Here is a 21,285-nt window from a genome sequence, read left to right as displayed (position 1 = left end):
TTGCGTGGAATCATTCATAGCTTTGGTGTAGCAAAATCTTGGAATATGATTGTTAAGTTCAGAATTGCACATCATGAGAATCCATGCCATTGTAATTAATATTTTTAGCACATTTCTATCCTGTAAAAACAGCTTTGAAAAATTGTTCATTATTTCTGGACATAGAATTTAGGTCACTCTTACACTATTTTTAAAATCATGTTATGATTGAGAATACACAGAAACCAGATCAATACATCACAGAAAGTCATGATTTGCTTTAGCTTTAATTTGTTGCAGAAGCCATAATGGGCTTCTTCACACATAACTCTAAGTCAGACAGCATGGTTAACAAATTTTAGTGGCTGGATTTATATGTTATACTATGCCAAAATGAAACAAGACACAGCATGGTTTAGTGCAAGGATGCACAAAGTAAAATTCCAAAGCTGGTCCCCCAAAACAGAGTTCCTCCAAAAGTACTACTAAAATGTAATTTTTATTGTGACAGGAGAAGAAAACTATTTAAAACAAATGGGGAGCAGCATTACTATATTAATTTAACTATATTTATAATGAAATGTTTGTCCCAGCCTTGCTTACCTTTACAGAGTGTCCTTGGGAATGCTTCTCCACCCAAAAAGAATTTTTTACCGTGGGTTAGGGCAGTATAGTATGTGAGCCCAGCCTACAGACACAATGCTAAATTAGGTAGAGCATCTGAAGGAGTCAGTTCTTCCCCTCACTCATGCAAGCTTGCATGCATCCTTCCCTCTTCCTCCCCTTCAGTGTAGCCAGGAGAAGGAAATGGGAACTTCTGCTTAACAGTTGGCTTAACAGTTGACTAACTCGTGTTAATGAAAAGAAGCCATCACAGTTTATGAAGCTGGCTTGCTTTCGCTAACAGTAATTAAATGTAACTACACTTTGCATAGATTTGGACAGCAGTTTGTTTTGAAAAAATGAAAGCTTCTGAATTTCTTCTCATAGATGCTCCAGGGAGGAAAAGTTGAAGAAAGACTAGGCTTATTCTGAAATCTCCAAACCAGACATGCTATAATAACATGTAGGAATCCCTTTCAGTGAATTCAGCCAAGGTTTCCAGCATTTTATTTTAAACAGTCTAAATTATATCTCTCTTAATTCTAGAGGCAGAAGGCAAAATGAGAAGATATTGTTTGTCATGTTCATTTTGTGTTTACTCAAAAATAAAAGGCAGCAGAAAAATAGGACCTCATGAACCTTCTGAGTAAACTTAATCTTACTTCAGATCTAGCGGCTGGCTGGCTGGCTGGCTGGCTGGCTGGCTGGCAGGCAGGCAGGCAGATTTTTTTTCTGGAGTATGTTAACACAAAAGATCTGAATACCAGGTTAGGGACATATTGTCATGGAGAATATCTATGTGATTGCTAAGAGTCAACACCAGTTTGATGGCAGATAATCAATGTTAACATTGAATGAAATATTTACACTGTTAATGCTGATCTGGAGGACTTCTACACTAGTGATTAATAGCATCATCCAGCAAGCACTGTGAAGATGCATCATTAATGCAAACGGGCTTTATATCACCATTACTCAGAGACAGCTGAATACTGGTAGATTTTGCTAGTACTTCAGTCAAAATTGTATTCTTATAACCATACTGCAGTGGGTGGGGCAAGGCTAAGAGTGCAAGGGTTATGCCATTCCTCCAAAGGAATCCATGTGGTTGGATGGAGTTAAAATATGATCCATGCATGGATTACTATTATTATTATGCTGCCTTTCAGGTTGGCACTACTCCCCAAGCAATGTACAAGCATAATGATCAATTATAAATAAATATAATATGTATTATTTGAAAATTAAGAATGTTCTAGTATCCTTCCTACAGAGTGCGTGGGTGGTAATGACCCTGTGGTGGTGGGAGGGAAGGAATATGTCTTTTTTTGTGGTGGTTGTCCTTTTTCTTCCCTCTCTCTTCAGGATTGTTTCCCACAGGGCAGATGGTAGTAATAGCCTTGGGGAAGGAGAAGAAAGAGTCCAGTTGAGTAGGCTTCTGTGGGTTCTGCAGTGCAAACAGAAGGAAGGACTGATTAATTGTTTTTTCATCTTATATGAATCTGTATAAGGGAACTTTTGCGAGTGGAAGGATTTGATTTTAAAAGATAGCTTAAGGAAAAGCATTAACATGTATTGTCGAAGGCTTTCACGGCGGGAATATGATGGCTGGTGTGGGTCTTCCGGGCTGTGTGGCCGTGTTCTGGAAGTTTTGTTTCTTAATGTTTCGCCAGGAACCTTAGGAAACAAAACTTCCAGAACACGGCCACACAGCCCGGAAGACCCACACCAGCCAAAAGCATTAACACTCCAAATGGTACTGTTAAAATCTGAAGAAAATAATAAAATATTTTAATATTAAATATTTTATAAAAATATATAACATATTATAATAGAATTTCATTTCATATTAAATACCTCTCTCTTGTGGATTTATATATAAGGTGTAAAGATGTATGTGTGGGACTGTTTACCATGTACTTCTCCTCTCCCACTGCCCACAAAATTCATCCTAGAAAGCCTTCTTTCCATAAGCCATAAAATCAGTGTGACCTTTCTAACAACAAGTCTGATTTTAGTGGACCTTACTGCCAGGCATATTGTCAGTTGTAACCATAATCTTCAAATCAACTTCATGTCAATCAATGACAATTCAGAGTTGTGCTAATTTAATAACTTTTAAAGATAGCTGAAGAGTTATAGGAATAATGAGAAACCTTCGGTTCAGTGCTGGCTTTGGGCTTCAGTACTTGGTATGCTAAATTTGTTTGCTTTTTTTATGCCTACAGATTGTAACCAGGGCTGAGCTAAAATATAATTCAATTTACATAGCTTGTGCCTAATGCTTATTTATGCATTTATAATGTCCTACTGCAGTTTCTTTCTGTTTGCAAGTAGTGTTAAAATAAAGTATGGCATTTTGAAATTAAGTTGAACTAATGTAGATAGAGAAAAGGGTATATCAACATCAAGTCTTGTAAAAAGAGTAATACACACATACGCACGCACGCACACACCAGAAGACAGTGGTGATGATAGATGTAGTGGTGCCAAGTGACAGCAACATCAGGAAGGAGTATGAGAAGCTGGAGGAGTACCGGGGCCTGAAGGAGGAACTAGAGAGGATGTAGAAAGTAAAGGCCAAAGTGGTCCCAGTAGTTGTAGGAGCACTTGGGGCTGTGACTCCTAAGCTGGGAGAGTGGCTCCAACAGATCCCAGGAACAACATCAGGGCTCTCTGTCCAGAAGAGCGCAGTGCTAGGAACAGCTAAGATACTGCGCAGAACCCTCAAACTCCCAGGCCTCTGGGAGAGGACCCGAGATTGAGGAAAATACATACCACCCATAGGGGTGAGAGGGGAATTTTTTTTTTTGTACTATTATCAAATTGCAAATATATTATAGAGTGTGGAGGAAATACAAGAATGTTGTTTTCATTGGTATTCCCCATTATACAAAATATGTTGTTCCAGCCTTAAGCATTTGTCAAAAAAGATGTGACTAAACAAGGCCAGTGATACTAATAAGCGTCTATCATTTAAAGGCAGTGGGAAACCATATCTGTGTTGTTGCAAAGATAACTCATGAATATGCCCATGAAGTCACCACGGGTAGGATTTGAAGAACCCCATCCTCTTTAAATAGTAGCTCTAAATAATCTACCAAATAGAAACAGGAGAAATTATGGCAATTCTGTAATGGGTCGAGAAGACTCTGTGTAGCACAGAGCACAGGACTATGATTAGCACAGGACTATGTGTAGCACAGAGCTCTGGGAACAATGAGAAACTAACCCTGAGAATGAGTTTTACTACAGTGGCAGCTAAAATGTAGTGGTAGAAGCTTTCCCAGACAGCATCGGAGAGAAGGAATTAAAATCTCTTCTGGATCTTTCCTACACTTGCTGGACTGGGAATTATGGGAAGAGCCCTGGGCCTTGCTTAGAAGCATGATAGGTAGAGATCTGCAGGTCTCCTGTGTTTGCTTTGCATAGGGTGGTCTCAACAATTACAGCAGTCTTTTTTTTTTTTTTTTTACACGAGAGATGTAGGTACAAACAGCAGTTTGTAATACAGTATAGGTACACATTGGGTGGTAACTTCTAAGAAAAAGAAGTACCTAGCTATTCTTAATTATGAATCTGAACAGGAAGTGATTCAGGACAGCCAGGATGGGGACTTTATCTCTCTTACCCTGATTCAGATCCCATTATTTTCCCTATGATCCAGACTGCCCCTGACTCTTTATAGGAACCTGCACGTCTATAGCAAGTTTCAGCATTTCTCTCTGCTTTAATCCTTGTTGTTATGTTTCCTGCTCCTGCCTGACTTGTTTTACTTCATCTCCAAATATATAGATATATTTGATAGATGTGGGTTCCAGTCAAGCTGGAATCAGTGGCGCATTCTTGCAATACATATTTTCAGTTTTCATTCTTTTTAATCTGAAGGTGAGAGATAGAAAGTGAGAAATGAAGTGAGATTCTTTTCTTTCATTAAAGCTCCATTTTATCTTTTTTAAAGTGCTATGAGGGATTTTGATATAACAAACAAATGTAGGTTTAAAGATCTGCTTTGAGGTGATTGAATGGATCAAAAACCCCACCCCATACAAGTAGTCCTCGGCTTACATCCATTTGTTCAGCGACCATTCAAAGTTACAGCGGTGCTAAAAAAAATGGACATATGACCAGTCCTCAAAGTTGTGGCCATCACAGCACCCCCACGGTAACATGATTGCAATCCAGGCGCTTATGTGCCCAGCTTGCAATTATGACATTACAGGGAGCTGCAGTCATGTGATCGCTATTTGTGACCTTCCCTGCCAGCTTCCCATAAGCAAACTTAATGGGGAAGCCAGCAGGGAAGGTTACAAATTGCTCCAGTAAGTTGCTCCTGCTTTTTCTACCACCTGCAACACCCCCCACCCATGCGCAGCCTCCACTGGCCCTCTTCCATTCTCCCGCAACTTATGCGCAGCCTGCCTTGGCCTCCCAGGCCCTCCCCTGGCCTCCCCACACCTTTGCGGCACCCCCACTGTCCTTACATGGGACTTCTACCTCTTCCTGCTTAACACGTCACATGTCTTGGGATTACAGTGACAACCGGGACTGCCCGGGATTGCCATCACTAAGCGATATGGTCCTAAAGTGTGACGTCACATGACCACATCGCTTAGCAATGGCAATCCTGGTTCCCGTTGCTACCGAAGGACTACCTAAACATCTTTTTTGCATCCGTGATTTTAAAGTTACTTGACTATTCAAGTGACTTTGCCTAGTGTGGTCCTTGGGTCCACCTGCACATAGCATTACTTCCACTAAGATGAAGCTCAGCAATTATTAAATGCAAGTAACGCTGAAAGAAGCTGCAGGTAAAGAGAAAGCAATTAGAATGCATACTCTGTCTTCAATCAATGGAAGAAGAAATTGCTTAGAAAACTAATATGTTCCTTTGGAATTAGGGATGATGGGGTTTATCTATCACTATCTGATACAAATAGACATATATCTGTTAAAATATTATCCTAAAACTTCATATTTTTGCTTTTTTAGGACTTGCCAAACAGTTTGGGTATAAGAGAAAAGTGTACGAAGAAGCTATGGCTTTACCTTTACAGTAAATCTTGAAATTATGCTGCCAGTTACAATAAGCGTACACTGTAGCAGGTTGAAGTATTTTAGATGAGCATAAGTAAGGGGGGAACACTAATGGGATAATGATAAAAATGACTATATCACTGATGGATAGCTTTAATTATCTAGACATCTGTTGAGCATCAAGTACAGAAAAAACATGAATCACCAGGACTTCCTTGTGCTAAACGGGAGTGATTTAATGATGCAAAAAATAGAAAGACAGGCTAGAGGAGATATTACTCAGGTTCTTGTACCATGCTGACAAGAAGGAAATGACCAAGAATGTGACTATAATGGAGGTGGCTTGAAAAACTGCCTAACAATTACATGAATTTATAATTTAATTACTAGCATGTGAAAATATTTTTGCAGTGATTCTGGACAATTACATTTAATTTCTTATCATTATTCTGCCCTGGGGACAATGGCAGGAGCGCATATTTAGTCTTCTTTTGAAAACCTAAATAAATTTTATTAAGCTTTATTTAAGCACATACCTGTCATACTCTGGCCACATATACTGACTTTTTATCCTAGTGTTGTCCCTCACTTCAAGAGGGAGGCGAGGGATTTTTTGGCCTCACTGGAATATCTTTAGAGGCATATATATTGTTAACACTGGAATGAAGAATCCACAGATCGTTTCATAACTATTGCAATCATGTAAGAAGCTAGTTTGTACATGTTTGTCCATAATTAATCATGATTTAATAAAATCCAGTGTTCTGGGTTTGCACAAGATACTGTGCAAGACTCATAAACAAACCATATGACTAAGTTCATATATCTATCTAGATTAAAATATGGTTGGCTAGTTTGTAGTCCATTTGTCATACAAATGCAGCTATTGATTAGGTTAGCATTTTTAAATGTTATTTATAGTTGTTCTGAATGGCTTACAAGAATACATATGTGACATATAAAATTCCATAATCACTTACAATTCTAAAACAAAATTAAAACTAAAACTAAAATCTCTAAAACATTAAAATTCTAAAAAACCCTGGGTAAAAAGGAAAGTTTTAAGCCCTGCCTTAAAACTTAAAAATCACAATAGTGGAATAGTTCAACCCCAGCTGAGCTTTTTAGGGTAAATCAATAATTGCAATTTAAAACCTATTTGAAATGTTACTGTTAGTTTTGTGCCAGATTTTGGCATTCCAACATTTTTTCAGTGTGTGGTTATGCGTAGTGCATTTCGGAACCACAGAATATAATGACGACAAGTGTAATACGGGCAATTATATTTAGCTATTTGACAGTGTCATTGAATGTTAACAAAGTCTTTGCCTTGCTTTCCGTATGATTGGAGGGGGAATAGGGAATGCATCCCTGTTGCCATAGAAACTAGGCTATTATTCCTCGCCTTGCCATCCTGTACTGGTAGCTTCGTTACTGGGAGCAAGACTTTTGCTTTGATTCAGTTCTAGTTATATGTGACTTCATGTGTGGATATGCAATCCATGGACAGCAATGCAGTATAAATAGATAATTTCCCCTTTGAACATGTAACTCAATCCACCTTTTATCTGAATCAAATAGGATTATTTATTAAAATTGTTTTAAAAAATGCTCTTCATTTTTATGTGTACTAGGACAGTGTATATAGTAACTGTGTCTAAAAAAAGTTATATGAGAATAAATACATGTATAATAAAACAACGAAACAAATGTAAACAACTATAAGGCATTTAAAAGAATATAGATTAACCAATAGAATCTTAGTTTAAATGCCCAGGAGTGAAACATGTCTATGCAATCTTACAGAAACAATGCAAAGTCCACACTAGTTATTTTCTGACAAGGCCATTTCCCAATAAGGTGTACCACAAAGAAGATTCTCTCTCTTAGGGCTATCATATCTCAGCTGCAAAAATCCAGACAACCACTAGACTGTGGGAAAGAGATACAGAAAACTCATTCTTTGCTTCCACTGAGTACCGTTCCAAATTTTTGCAGCCCAGAGCTGGTGGCTCTGCTCTCTACCTGCCACATATACTTGAGGAAGAAATCTTCTACTGAAGGTCCCTAGGTAAAGACAGCCTGATATAAGGGAGGTGTGCTCCTTGACAGCATACTACTAGCTATCCATGTTCAGCTGCATTAAGCAAAGAGAGTGGTTCCCATCAACGTATAACACAATAAGGTCGCTAAAATAATGGGGAGTGTTTTTATGGTATTCAGGGAAGGAGAACAGCCTTACGTTTCAGTTCAGTACTGGTTATTTATGATGGTTGTGCTGGATTAAATCAAGACATCTTTCATTCTTGCTATCCATTTCAGAATTTCACTAACATAAATTGAAGTGTTAAAGAAATGAGACATGTATATTTAAATAGTTAAATACTTTTCTGAAAAGGGGACCAGCTTTAGAGAAACTCCCAAATATGAGCAATCTTCTTTACTTTGTCTCTCAGATGTTTTGTTGCCTCATTTTGTCTATTCTGTTTATGAAACAGTATTCCCATACCAGGCAATTAAGGAACTATCTGCTTTATGTGAATCCATAATAATTAAAAGCTGGCAATAATGCTGAAATGGAATGTTTATCTTCAGTCTATTTCTTACTGCTTTTTTCACAAGCAATGTTTTTTCACTTTTACAACATCGCTATCACTCCCTTTCCCCTTCCAACTAAAATCTATATAATTCTTATCAATCCACACAGTGGCATTTTTTTCTGAAAGTGCAATGAAAAATGCAAAATAATGGACGTCATGCATCCTAGAACTATAGTACCTTCTGCTGAGTGACTTATTTTGAGAATATTTTCAAGTCGTAACCCGTAAGAAAAAGTATTTTGGCCCTGTTGCTCTTAAACCTACAGACTTGGATTCAGCTGTAACTATATTTTGCTTAAAAGCTCCCAACATTTCATCTGCATAGATGAACATCCACAGAAGTCAATGGAGCACTTGCATCAGCTGGCTATAAGTAGAGAGGCCATTCACTGGACCAGAATAGCAGTCTCCACAATCTGCATATTTCCTCCAGTGTACATAAACCATTCTAACAAACTCTCATCTTTTTCAGCAATTATTTACATGGCTGTTTCATATATGTATTTTCAATTTCATTTTATTCTTGTGAAGCAGACTGCCGTGGTAGTGAATGAAATAAATATTCAGAGATTTGTTAACTTTTACCCTGTCCTCTGATGAAACCGAGAGTTAACTAACAATAATGGAGGGTTTCCAGAATCACAACTTCATAATACAGTTTTGGAATTCTCCTACAGGCTATGTTTGAACTGGTCACTTCAGAAGCCTCGTACTACAAAAGTCTGAATTTATTGATAGATCATTTCATGGAAAATGAGCGATTGAAAAAGATTTTGCATCCTTCAGAGGCTCACATCCTCTTCTCGAATGTCCTGGATGTCATGGCAGTCAGTGAGCGGTAAATCTTTTAATGGTTGTTATGAGTAGAGATGAAACTTCCCCATTTTTCCCTGAAAGGGACAGATAGTGGTTATGCTTATTTCCATCTTCCTGTATATGAGTGAATATGTTCTCTTAATAACATAGTAAAATGTACAGTATTGTCAAAATTGCTTCTCGGAAGTGGTATGATTATTAAATCCTATATCTTTTGCATCAGAAGCAGCCACGTGAGAAAACTGCATAAGACAAGCCCACTTCCTTCCTGTTGTAAGGAAGTGTACTTTGTAGGTTGAGGGAATTATGGATGGCAGCATGGTGATTGGGAAACATCCCTGGTGATTTCCACAGTCCTGTTCCTATTTGGACTCCTGCTGCAAGCTCTCTCAGAGGGGCCAATCTGTTTAAAAACAGTCCTGGTAACTATTTATTACCTCCAGTATTAAAGACAGTGTGTCTTTTTAATTGAACATTTTGGAAATACAGTGTTGGATTGAGCAGGTCTCTCATTTGTCAAGAGTCATATTCATATGACATAAATAATTCCAGATTGGTAATGTTCCAGACTGAACTTGAACCAGAAACAAGCCACAAATATTCTGGCTTTCACTCTATGTGTTTACCAGATTCTTTACTGCAGTTGTTATGTGGATATCAGTCATAACATAATTAGTTTATTTCTGCACCGATACATATAATAGGATTATACATTCCTTATTATACAGCTACTTTTCTTCGTGGGAATCAGATGTCTGGCCATGGGTATGTGGTCACTGTGGCCCCTTCCCATGAAATGAGGGCAGAAATCTTTAATTTATAGAGAACAGTGCCAAGAATTGGCCATTAATTAATTAAAAAACAAACAACAAGAATCCTTCAGTAAATTCTTAGTCACATGTTTTCCATGTCTGTCTAGGGGACAGTGTATCTCAGCTTAAAAATTGGACCATCAGTATCTTTTGCTGATATTGTGTAATATGTTGTTTAAACCTATTTATCAAATAAAGTGAAAATGATTGAATAGTCATGATTTAGTTTACACTAGATAACATTTTAAAAAAGGTAATGAACTTTCAGATATAATACTCACATGGCTCAAACATAGTATAAAAAAAATAAAGTTCATTCAGCAATGCAAATAAAAATGAAAATATTTTATAGTCTATATTGATTAGTCTCCCTGAAAAGTATTGTGGCAAAACACTGAAACTGAAGCTTCTGTAGTGATCCTTGCTTTCTCTTTGTTGACTATATCAATTTTTTATACTTATTTGAATGATTAATTCTTGATTTCTCATTTAGATTCCTCTTAGATCTTGAGAAGCGGGTAGAAGAGAACATTATAATCTCTGATGTCTGCGACATTGTCTATCAGCATACTATTAGCCACTTCTCAGTATATGTAACTTATGTGTCCAACCAGACCTACCAGGAAAGAGCTTACAAGCAACTTCTGTAAGTGTAATTTCTCAAGCATGGCTTCCTAATGAAACAGTTCAACTCCAGCACAGCAATTGGATAGCTTTCAGTGTCTTAATAGTTTAGCCCACAGGGAGAACTTGTTTTCACCAGTTTTTAGGAACTCAAGTCTGTTTTCAAGGTATAATTAAGTGCTTTCCCTGTAATCCATTTCGTACCAGAAAAAAAGATAGACATGTACCTAGGCAGAAAGAGGGCTATTACCTTTGTATGTTGTTCTGTCCCTCAGTCTACATGGCTCAGTCTACAATTTTTATAACATATGATCTGTATCTCCTTGCCCTCCTTTAATCTTGGCAGGACACCTTTCTTTCCTACCTATTCATGGAAGAACAGAAGCTCTTCTAAGTGGTGAGCTAGTAAAACTAGATGTGTTATCAGTCACAAAAAGACTCACTTTTTGTGACTGATAACACATCTAATTTTACCAGCTTAATCAAGATTGGTTCAGAACATTGGAACAGACCATACATGTTGCAGATAACTCTAGGCTTTTAGAAAAAAATTCCTAATTACATTAAGAAATGAACTAACAATTGTGAGCACACACATAAAAACAAGAAAACAATATAAATTCATCATAGTAAGCAGAGTTAAAAATACTGCTTGAAGCTTCCCTAATAATTATAGCACTTTGATCACCTTCAACCCTCCTGAGAAAGTTTAGGCAAAAATATTTAAGAGACAAAAAAGCCCAATTAATTCACATGTTATCTGTAAAAGTAATTTAACAAGTTGTTTCCTGATAATGTCAGGAACATTTTTACCAAAAGCATCTAACAAAGGCTAGGCAGAATCATGTCAAACATTTATAGTTAAAAAGACCAGATTCAGCCATTCATAGTGGTTCATGCTGAAGTCCTCTGTACCAGATATGTCCAGTAAGGATAGCTTTGTATTTCAGTAATTAGGTCAAATTGAGGCCCAGGGAAGGGTGTAAGTTGGCTAATTATTATATCGCATAACACTCTAAACATAAGCTTTGAAAGGCTACATCCAACCATTACATATGATACATAGGTCTGGTAATTATGACCAAATTTATCAGCAAAAGCAAGAATGGGCCATGGGGTTATCTGAAGGTGTCCATATCTATTTTAATTACTTTCTATAGATCAGAGTCATTTGCCCTGCACTTTACCGGTATGAGATACACTGTCTTAATTAGATATCTCTACCTAACTTCTGCATATGCTCCAGGAATGATTTTTTTGTTATTATTGAGATATCAGCTTGCTGCTATTTGTTTTGCTTATGATGTAAAGAAAAGAGCTGCAGGATACAATCTACGTGCTGTCTTTGAACCACTTCATATTGGTAGTAAAGTGGAAAAAAAATATAAAGTTTATTAGCAGAAGAAAAACAGCAGCATAATTTCTGATCTTTTATAAAAGTAATACATTTGGAATTCATAACTGGATATTATGATATTAATATTTGGGTAATAAAAATTCACGCATTTAATAATATTTAGGGGGTGTGTGTGTGTGTGTACACCTTTATAACAGAAAAGAGGCAGTCTGAAAAGAATATTTAAAATATGTAGGAAATGAGTAATGAAAGCAGAAAAGCATTTGCCTAAACACAGATAAAAATAGTAATAATTAGTCCAGTGCTATCTGCTTTTATGCTGATTATGTATATTATTATTCTTACTATTATTATTGTTCAAATTTGTATGCTGTTGAATCTTTCTGATTCTCAACAGTTTACAACAGCTTTCTTTTGATAGTATTGACCATAGAATTAGAACCATAGTGCTACTTTGGGAAAAGTAGCAACTCACCAATAGTGATGACTGGTTTTCATTTTATAGACCCATTTTGTATCCAGAGGAAGAGAAATAAATCTTTGAACCAATTCATACTCTGTAATGTCTGATTCTTAAGCAATTGAGATGTACTATAAATACTGCAAAGCTGTTACAAGCATACTTTTGTCCTTGCCATTCCAACTACCATTTCTTCCTGTAATTCAAGGTTAAATTGCTCCTTAACAAGTATTTAATAGCAGGGAATGGTATTCCTTAAAGATCTGTGATGTTACAGGATGGAAGTTATTCTTGGTTTGAGAATAATTCTTGCATAGGAAGGATAAATTAGGGAATGAGTAACACTGGAAAGAAAGTAGACTGAAGTAGATAAATATGGTTAGCATGGTGTAGTGGGACTTCACCTCTTGCATCAATCTCTGGTCAAAACATCAAAGAACAGTGCAAATCATTAGATGCATCAATTGTAATTAGGTAAGAAGTAGTGCATTCTCTGAATTTCTTGTTATGCCTCCATTTGAAGTTGCTCCAGTAACCAAAAGTTAAGCAACAAAAACAGAGATATAAAGTCAATGGGAAATCTTTCAGAGAAAAGCTATAATGGCTGTTCAACTCAATGTGCTTACTGTTGTATATGTGTTGCATGATTATACTCCTCTTCCAGGTCCCGGGCCAAACTGGCCTGAGGTTTGTTCCATCCATTCCTTCTGTCAGAAAAAATCATTCAGTGACTCATCTGGGTCTCACCAGGTCTAGAATTCACTTGAGCCAGAGTTCAGTGTTTGCGTGAGTTGTCTTCCAGTGTTGACAGTGCAATGTATGTTTGAACCTATGAACCAAGAATGCCCAATCAAAAACCCCTGATAACTTGGGATGCAGCTTCTAGAGACATCCAAATTGTTATCAAACTGTGATTTTAAATGTGACTGAGGAAGGAAATTTGTAAATACGTGATTTGAGGAATAAATGCTTGTCTATACTTAGTTTTACTTACATTTAAATATAAATTAAATTAAATTTAGTTTTTTTCCTGGTCCACCCACTATTTTTTGGATTCTGGCCCCTGGCATGCTATTCAAAGGCCAAGGGCAGCCCTAGCTGGAAAGAGCTGTTGTGCACTTCGGCTTTAAACCAATAATTTAGATTTAATCTTTTTATTTCAAAGGCTTCCATCTATTGTAGGTCATTATGAACACAAAGTTCCCTTACAATGCTGCCTTTTCTTGGCTGTGAGGAATCCAATAATGTGAGTTTCTGTGCAGCATAAACAAAAATTGTATGCTGCTTTTCTGTACCACTGAATCACACCAACCATATCCCTGACACTGACAGACCTGGCCTGTCTGTCAGTGTGAGCTGCTTCCCATCTGGGCCAGGTGAGTTCTTCATCTTGACATTTCCAGCTAGGTCTCCCTTGGTTAAAGCACTTTATAGAAAGCTGTCTTCTGTGACTATATGCATTTCACCATACCACAATAATCTGACTGTGTAAAAATGTATAATTATGTCTCTGACTCAACTGCTTGGACACACACTCCATTCACACACACCCACACACACAGCATATGCAGCTAACTCTGTGTGTGCTACACAGGGGAAGCCATTACCCTTGCTTGCACATAAAAGGTCTGTTTTTCCATTCTCCAATATTATAGATAGATTCAAGCATAAACCAACATTCAGAGTGCTAACATTTTTCCACCACAATTTTCAAAACAAGACCCAAGCCAAAGGCCAGGAGTATTGAGGAAGGTAGTGTCATCGATTAAAAGAATCACATAGAGCAGGTCAGTTACTCCTACAGGTTTAAAACAAAAGGAAATAACAAATACTGCTCTCAATCTGTCTATGTTGTCAGCCAAGACAAGCCAGCTTTCCGGGAGGTGATCTCACAGTTGGAACTGGATCCAAAATGCAAAGGCCTGCCTTTCTCATCTTTCTTGATTTTGCCTTTTCAAAGAATTACTAGGCTGAAGCTGCTGGTGCAGGTATGACAAAGTTATATTCTTCTTTTCATTTCTGTGTGGTGCTACCTGTGAAGGAGATCACAAAATTCAAATGGGGGAGGAAAAGCCAATAAGGAACATTCATGGGTATTAGGCTGCGTAGAAGTAGATCTGTAAGCACTCTGTTTTGTGAGGACAAAGATTGTATTACTACATCAGCAGCATGTTCTTACACATGTACTCAAGTAGAACCTGTTCAACAATACACAGAACAAGGACAGAGGAGTTAGAAATGTGTGTGTGTGTATGTATGTACAGTGGTACCTCGGGATATGAATGCCTCTACTAACGAACTTTTCGGGTTACGACCAGCTCCGGCCGCAAAAATTTACCTCGATGTGCGAACTCTGCCTCGGGGTATGGCCATTTTTCCGCCCTGACACGTGGTCCGCGGCCATTTTTCCGCCCCTGACACGTGGTCCGCGGCCATTTTCCCGCCGTGCAGCACGACGCACGGCCGTTTTCCCGCCGTGCGGCATGGCGCCCGGCCATTTTCCTGCTGCGCGGCACGGCGCCCGGCCGTTCTCCCGCCCTGCCGCACCACGCGGCGCCCGGCCGTTCTCCCACCCCGCCGCGCCGCGCGGCACCCGGCCGTTCTCCCGCCGCACTGCACCCGGCCTTTTTCCTGCTGCGCCGCGCCCGGCCGTTCTCGCGCCACGCCGCGCCCGGCCATTCTCCCGCCACGCCGCACCGCGCCCGGCCTTTTTCCCGCATGTGGCATGGCGCCCGGCCGTTCTCCCGCCCCTGGCGCGTGGTCCGCGGACGCCAGAACGGATTAACGGTAATTACATTGAACCTTATGGGAAAATTTGCTTCGGGGTGCGACCAAATTCGGAGGGCGGAACGGATTAACCGGATTTACACTGAACCCTATGGGGAAATTTGCGTCGGGTTATGACCAACTCGGGATACGCCCAGAGTCACGGAACGGATTAAGTTCGTATCCTGAGGTACCACTGTATATTTATATATCTGACCTGGATTGGAGCACATACAGAAAAACCCTATTAAAAATGTCCTACTGTGTTATCAGAACCAGGTGCAGAAGTTAATAACATTTTTCTTGCTTCTTGTGCAGAATATCTTGAAGAAAATGGAAGAAAAATCTGAACGTGAAATCACTGCCCTCGAGGCTCACAAGGAACTGGAAATAGTAAGTTTGTTTAGGTTTTCCACTTTCTCTTTTAGACAAATGCAGTTTTAATGAGCTGACAGCCATGAAAATGGCATTATAATATTTTTATAAAATTCTTCAGTTGGCCTTAAAGGAAACTATTCAAATGATTACGTGAGCAGGGATTGATTAGTGGTGATTTGACATTAAACTGTATACCTATGTAAGGATCCTTAGAGGAAATACGTTTTCTGAGGAAAAACAGATTCTGACTTTAGGATCCAATAGCTTTTGTCAGACGCTTGAAGGTGATAAAAATCCATGGAGAGCAGTTAATTTAATTAGCTGCCACCGTTCGAAGACTGTTAGTAGGTCAGATTTGCATCTAGAAGTGCAGGATTACTTTTATGATCCCAAAGTTGTTGAGTCATGGCATGTATCTTTAAAAGTGTTTCATTTCATTTGAACTCCATTTTTAGGAATCCCCTGAGCATGTGTCCTCTCTGTCCAAATGCACATTTCTGGGCTAGGCCAAATTATACATTTTACTATTAAGCTGAACCAGTGTCTGATAAGAAGGGAAATATGAAGGTACCTGCCCTCCCTTAGTCATGCAGGATGGCAACTCTGCCTCCAGTCTAGTCCATCCATGTTGAGGCCAAAAGTATACATATTGCCTGCAGATATAAATTAAAGCTAAACACTCATTTCTATTTTTAAAAAGTTGTAACCTGTGATTTTTACCATGCACAAAAACCAATTGTGACCTTACTTGGAGTGGGAATACCTTATGACAGTGACTCATGTGCTTATCACCACCCGGTTGGAATAATGCAATTTGCTCTACATGAACTGCTTTCAAAAACCACTCTGAAACTCTGCTTGGTTCAAAATGCAGCAACCCATGTGTTATAAAAATTGAATATATAAATGAATAAGATATTCTGGTTTTGACATGATTCAATAATGGGAACTAGATTGGAATTTCACAGCATCCCAGTATGTTGAACAGGCCATAACATATTGGCAGGTGCATGCCAAAAGTTATGTAGCAAGCAGAAATATATCTTTAAAATCATTCAGAAATGATTCTTTTGATCAGCCCTCAATATCAGTGGGACCAGGATCTTAATAGCATATTAAGACTTATATGCTAAGTCTTACAGCCAAATATTTTAGTGCAATTGAATTAGTCTGCCCACCCTGTTTGAATGAAACATTAAATTTCAGAAACATTATTTATTTATTTATCATATTTATATAGCCGCCCATCTCACACAAGGTGACTCTGGGTGGTGTACAACAGTTAAAAAGAATAAATATATAAAAACAATTACACATAAAAAACTGTAAAAACACAAAATAGGAGGGGATAAAATTAATAAGGGAGCCATCATAAAATCTCCCTGGTCCCCTGGGACCCCCTGGCCTGATCACATAGCCAGGTCTTGAGGGACTTGCGGAATGTTAAGAGGAATGGAGCTAATCTCACTTCTGGTGGGAAAAGATTCCACAAGGCGTGTGTCACGGCAGAGAAGGCCCACCTCTTGGGACCCGCCAAATGTAATTCTCTAGCAGACGGGATCCGCAGCATGTCTTCTCTGCCAGATCTGATGGGACGGGTAGATGTAATCGGGGAGAGGCAGTCCCTCAGGTAACCCGGCCCCATGGCATGAAGGGTTTTAAAGATCAAAGCCAGCACCTTGAATTGGACCCAGAAGTAAACTGGCAACCAGTGCAGCTTGTGGAGCAGAGGTGTAACTTGTACCGCCCTAGGGGCACACATACTGCCTGCACCACTGCATTTTCCGCCAGCTGAAGCTTCCGGATACTCTTCAAGGGCAGCCCTATGTAGAGCACATTACAGAAATCCAAATGGGAGGTGACCAGGGCATGAGTGACAGTGATTAGGTCCCTCTGATCTAGAAATGGGCGCAACTGGCGTATAACACAAAGCTGTGCAAAGGCCCTCCTAGCCATGACTGCCACCTGCTCTTTGAGCAGGAGTCGTAAGTCTGGGAGGACCCCCAGATTGTACACAGGGTCTGTCTGGGGCAGTGCAACCCCATTCAGTACCAAATATGGCATAGCTCTAGCACCAGAAGGCCCCAAAACCCACAGCCACTCAGTCTTGCCAGGGTTCAGTTGAAGCCTATTGTTCCCCATCCAGACCCTCATAGCCTCCAGGCACCAGGATAAGACATTGTGGCATCCCACATAACAGGGGCCGAGGGCGGGATCTCTCCTCTCCAACCACCACCAACTGGAATTGGCCGCAGAGGAAGAAGGTGAACCAGCACAACACAGTGCCACCCACCCCCAATCCTCTGAGCCGATCCAGAAGGATACCATAGTCGATGGTATTGAAAGCCGCTGAGAGGTCAAGTAGGGCAAGGATGGATGCACAACCCCCATCCTGCCCTTGCCAGAGATCATCCAAAAGCGCGACCAACCCTGTTTCCGTCTCATACCCAGGCCTGAATCCTGACAGAAAGGGATCCAAATAATCCGCTTCATCCAAGGTCTTCTGAAGCTGTTGCACAACCGCCTTCTCAATCACCTTCCCCAAAAAGGGGAGGTTAGATACTGGATGAAAATTGTCCAGTATAGTGGGGTCTAGTGATGGCCTCTTGAGGAGGGGGCGGACCAAGGCCTCCTTAAGAGGTGAGGGAACAACCCCTTCACTCAAAGATGCATTAACCATCACTAGAACCCACTTGCATGACACCCCCCCGGCTGATTTCACAAGCCAGGAGGGGCATGGATCTAAAGAGCAGGTGGCTGAACTCACAGCCCCAAGGACCCTGTCCACTATAGTTTTTTAAGTGTCATTGTCCAAAAGTTCTATTACATGTGACATTGTTAAAGTCATATAGTCAGAGATTATTTTAAAATGTGTCCATTTACACAGTGAAAGAGTGACCAATCTGTAAGAAACCTAGGTTAGAAGTCAGACCCTTAAGCAGAAATATTAAAAAATGAGCAAAAACAAAGTTTCCCTTGAGTTGAGCTCAACTCCCAGTGACTCAAGAACATATCTATTGTTTATATGGCAATAATGCCATTGCCTTTCCCATTGAATAAAATTATGACAATGGAAACAACTTGAGAGACAGGAAGTCCTTAGTAGATCTCAGGGAGTTTCAGTACTTCCACTCCTGCATGTTGAATGGGCTGGCAGGTGCACTTATGATTATAATTAAGGCAAGTAGACAAGGACTTGCCTAACCATAACATAATCTAAGTATTGCCATACTTAGATTGCCCTATGTTGTTTGCTTATTGCGGTTCCATAGAGTTGGAATGGTCCCTTCATTTTAACTGCAGCATAAACTCCAAGACAGGATCTTAGGACAAGGAATCCTATTTCTGAAGTTCTCTTATCCTTCTCTTTTAGGTGGTGAAAGCATGTAATGAAGGTGTTAGAAAGATGAGCCGCACAGAACAGATGATCAGCATCCAGAAGAAATTAGAATTTAAGATCAAGGTATAAATATAAGCTGGTAAATCATAATGAAAGAGAAGAGAATTGGGTTTTAAAGAACATGCAGAATTTGATGGAAGCAGATTATCTGAAAAATAGGATTTGGGGCTGTGGAAGAAAAGCCTCTTTGCTTGATGGAGATAAACTGTGATCTGGCAAATTTTGAGAAAAAATATGATTACAAGTGTTCTAGCTTTCACTAAGCAGAATATTATTTAGACCTTCTTTTCTTGGGTTACATTACAGAAGGACTGGTCAAATTGAAATGGATGACATTCATACTGAATAATGGATTGAGGATTCAAGTCTATCCTCTGCCATGGAAGTTCATTTAGCGATTTGGGGCCAGTCACTCTCCTTCAGCCCAACCTACCTCATAGGGTTTTTGTTGTGAGGAAAAATAGGAGAAAAGAATGCAATACAGTGGTACCTCGGTTCACGAACTTAATTCGTTCCGCGACTCTGGTCGCAAACCGAATCAAATTTTCCCATAAGGTTCAATGTAAATACGGTTAATCCATTCTGACCCCTACGACTTTGGTCGCCAACCAATTTTGGTCGCCAACCAAATCAAATTTTCCCATAAGGTTCAATGTAAATACGGTTAATCCGTTCTGAACCATATGTATTTTTTTTTAAACCACACAAATATGAAACAAAGTACAGTACAGTATGAAGAGAGAGAACACTAACCTTGCTTGACGCAACTTCTGGCGTGGAGGACAGGAAGGCGGGTGGGGAGGCAGTTATTGCTTGGAGGGAGAGTCCCCCTCCCTACAGGAAGCCACGACCACGTGTCACAGCAGGGAAAATGGCCGCGGATCCTGTTCGTCACCTGATGCGGAGTTCACGAACGGAAGCAAAATTTTCCGAACGGTGCTGTTCGTGAACCGAATTGTTCGTGAACAGAAGCGTTCGTGAACCGAGGTACCACTGTATATGCTGCTTTGAGTTCCTGAAGGAATTACAGAATGTAAATCTAACACACAAATGGATTCAGGATGTATACTGAATAATAAAAAATCTATTGTGAAATTCTAGGGAAATGGTCTAGTCATAAACCCTCCAGAGGGACTGCTGCTCGTTCAAATCTATGCTACTTCAGATACCATCCCAGCTAGTTGGCTACATCCCATGTAACTTATATCCTCTATCATTCTTTTACATTTACAAGAAAGATCTTTAATAAATAGCATCAGTATTAGTAGCAATGTTAGAAACTGACACTGTATTCCACCTCTTAGAACTGTGTAACTCTTGTTAGTATGGGCTGCTTCCACTCTAGGGTAGAGATAGGTATTAGTCCTCCAGGGCCATTTTTGTAGCCATGAAGAGTCATGGAACCAGATAGGCCACACTTTCAGCCCTTCTGACTATGTTACCATGCTCCTGTTACACCCTATGCACCTCTTGAAGGACCGCAATGACAAAAGGGTGCTAGCCTTTGTTTTAAGAGGAACACTTTCCTTTCTTAGCAGTAAATTCTGATTAATTCTGATCTCTGTTTTCCTTCCATCATTAGTCTGTGCCCATCATCTCTCATTCCCGCTGGCTGCTAAAGCAGGGAGAACTCCAACAGATGAATGGCCCTAAAACATCTCGTACATTACGTACAAAGAAACTCTTTAGAGAAATCTACTTGTTCCTTTTCAACGATTTATTAGTATTATGCAGACAAATTGCTGGGTGAGTCTGAATTAGACAAATTAACAATTCTGGGATAAATTATTTTTCATTAGCAGTTAATGTTTTATTAATTTATCATTTATTTACAATATTTGTAGCCTGTCCACCATCCAAAGGATCTCATGTTACTACAGCCCTAGCCGTAGGCATAAAATATTAGACAAATCTTTTCAACTGTCATTATTGTTTTAAGCAGATTTGCCCTCTAGAATGATATTCCCCCAGGAGATCAGTACTGCTCTCAGTTTACTGATTCTTTGCAAATTGTTAAAAACCTGGTGGTTCTTACAGGTCTTGGGTTATGACAATGATCAAGCCCCTTTGGGTTTGAGGGGTTTCTTTTGGTATCTTCTTGGTCTTTTGTGTTATAGGGTTGGTTCTTCTGGTCAGTTGTATTCCCTTTTCTTTGATATATGCTATTTTCTTTTTTATTCTTTTTAATTGTAAGCTGCCCAGACTTGTGCAGTCAGGTGGCCTCAGAATTGAAAAATTAAATTAAATTAAAAATAAATGAAATCCATACCCTTTTATAATTCTGGATTTTTTAAATTAAGAATTATTAACTTTTATTTCATTTCCCAAGTTTTGTGGCAAAGTCTTTGAAAAACTGAGATTTGCAACAGAGAAAGACCGGTTAACCCTCTCCTGTTGCTTCTGTTACTTCTGAATCCCACTGCTCAAGGCAAAATGGGGGTGATGGATTTCCC

The 21,285-nt window shown here is 39.3% G+C and overlaps 1 protein-coding gene across 4 annotated transcripts in view; it reads left to right on the top strand.

The window, feature by feature from the left end:
- The window catches only part of NGEF (neuronal guanine nucleotide exchange factor), a 76,790-nt gene that overhangs the window by 45,765 nt on the left and 9,740 nt on the right, over positions 1-21,285 (top strand). For all 4 annotated transcript variants that reach the window (XM_088132572.1, XM_088132573.1, XM_088132575.1 and 1 more), the window contains exons 7-12: positions 8,897-9,057; positions 10,341-10,493; positions 14,147-14,276; positions 15,373-15,447; positions 18,806-18,895; positions 20,415-20,578. In XM_088132572.1, the coding sequence (XP_087988698.1) occupies positions 8,897-9,057; positions 10,341-10,493; positions 14,147-14,276; positions 15,373-15,447; positions 18,806-18,895; positions 20,415-20,578 (773 nt within the window). The remainder of the gene's footprint in view (positions 1-8,896; positions 9,058-10,340; positions 10,494-14,146; positions 14,277-15,372; positions 15,448-18,805; positions 18,896-20,414; positions 20,579-21,285) is intronic.

Source organism: Python bivittatus, unplaced genomic scaffold, assembly GCF_059951505.1.
Source record: "Python bivittatus isolate LINGU-HERP-01145 unplaced genomic scaffold, Pbiv_v1 ctg000980_np1212, whole genome shotgun sequence".
In the NCBI taxonomy this organism is placed as follows: domain Eukaryota; kingdom Metazoa; phylum Chordata; class Lepidosauria; order Squamata; family Pythonidae; genus Python; species Python bivittatus.
This window is presented reverse-complemented; position numbering and strand designations above follow the sequence as displayed.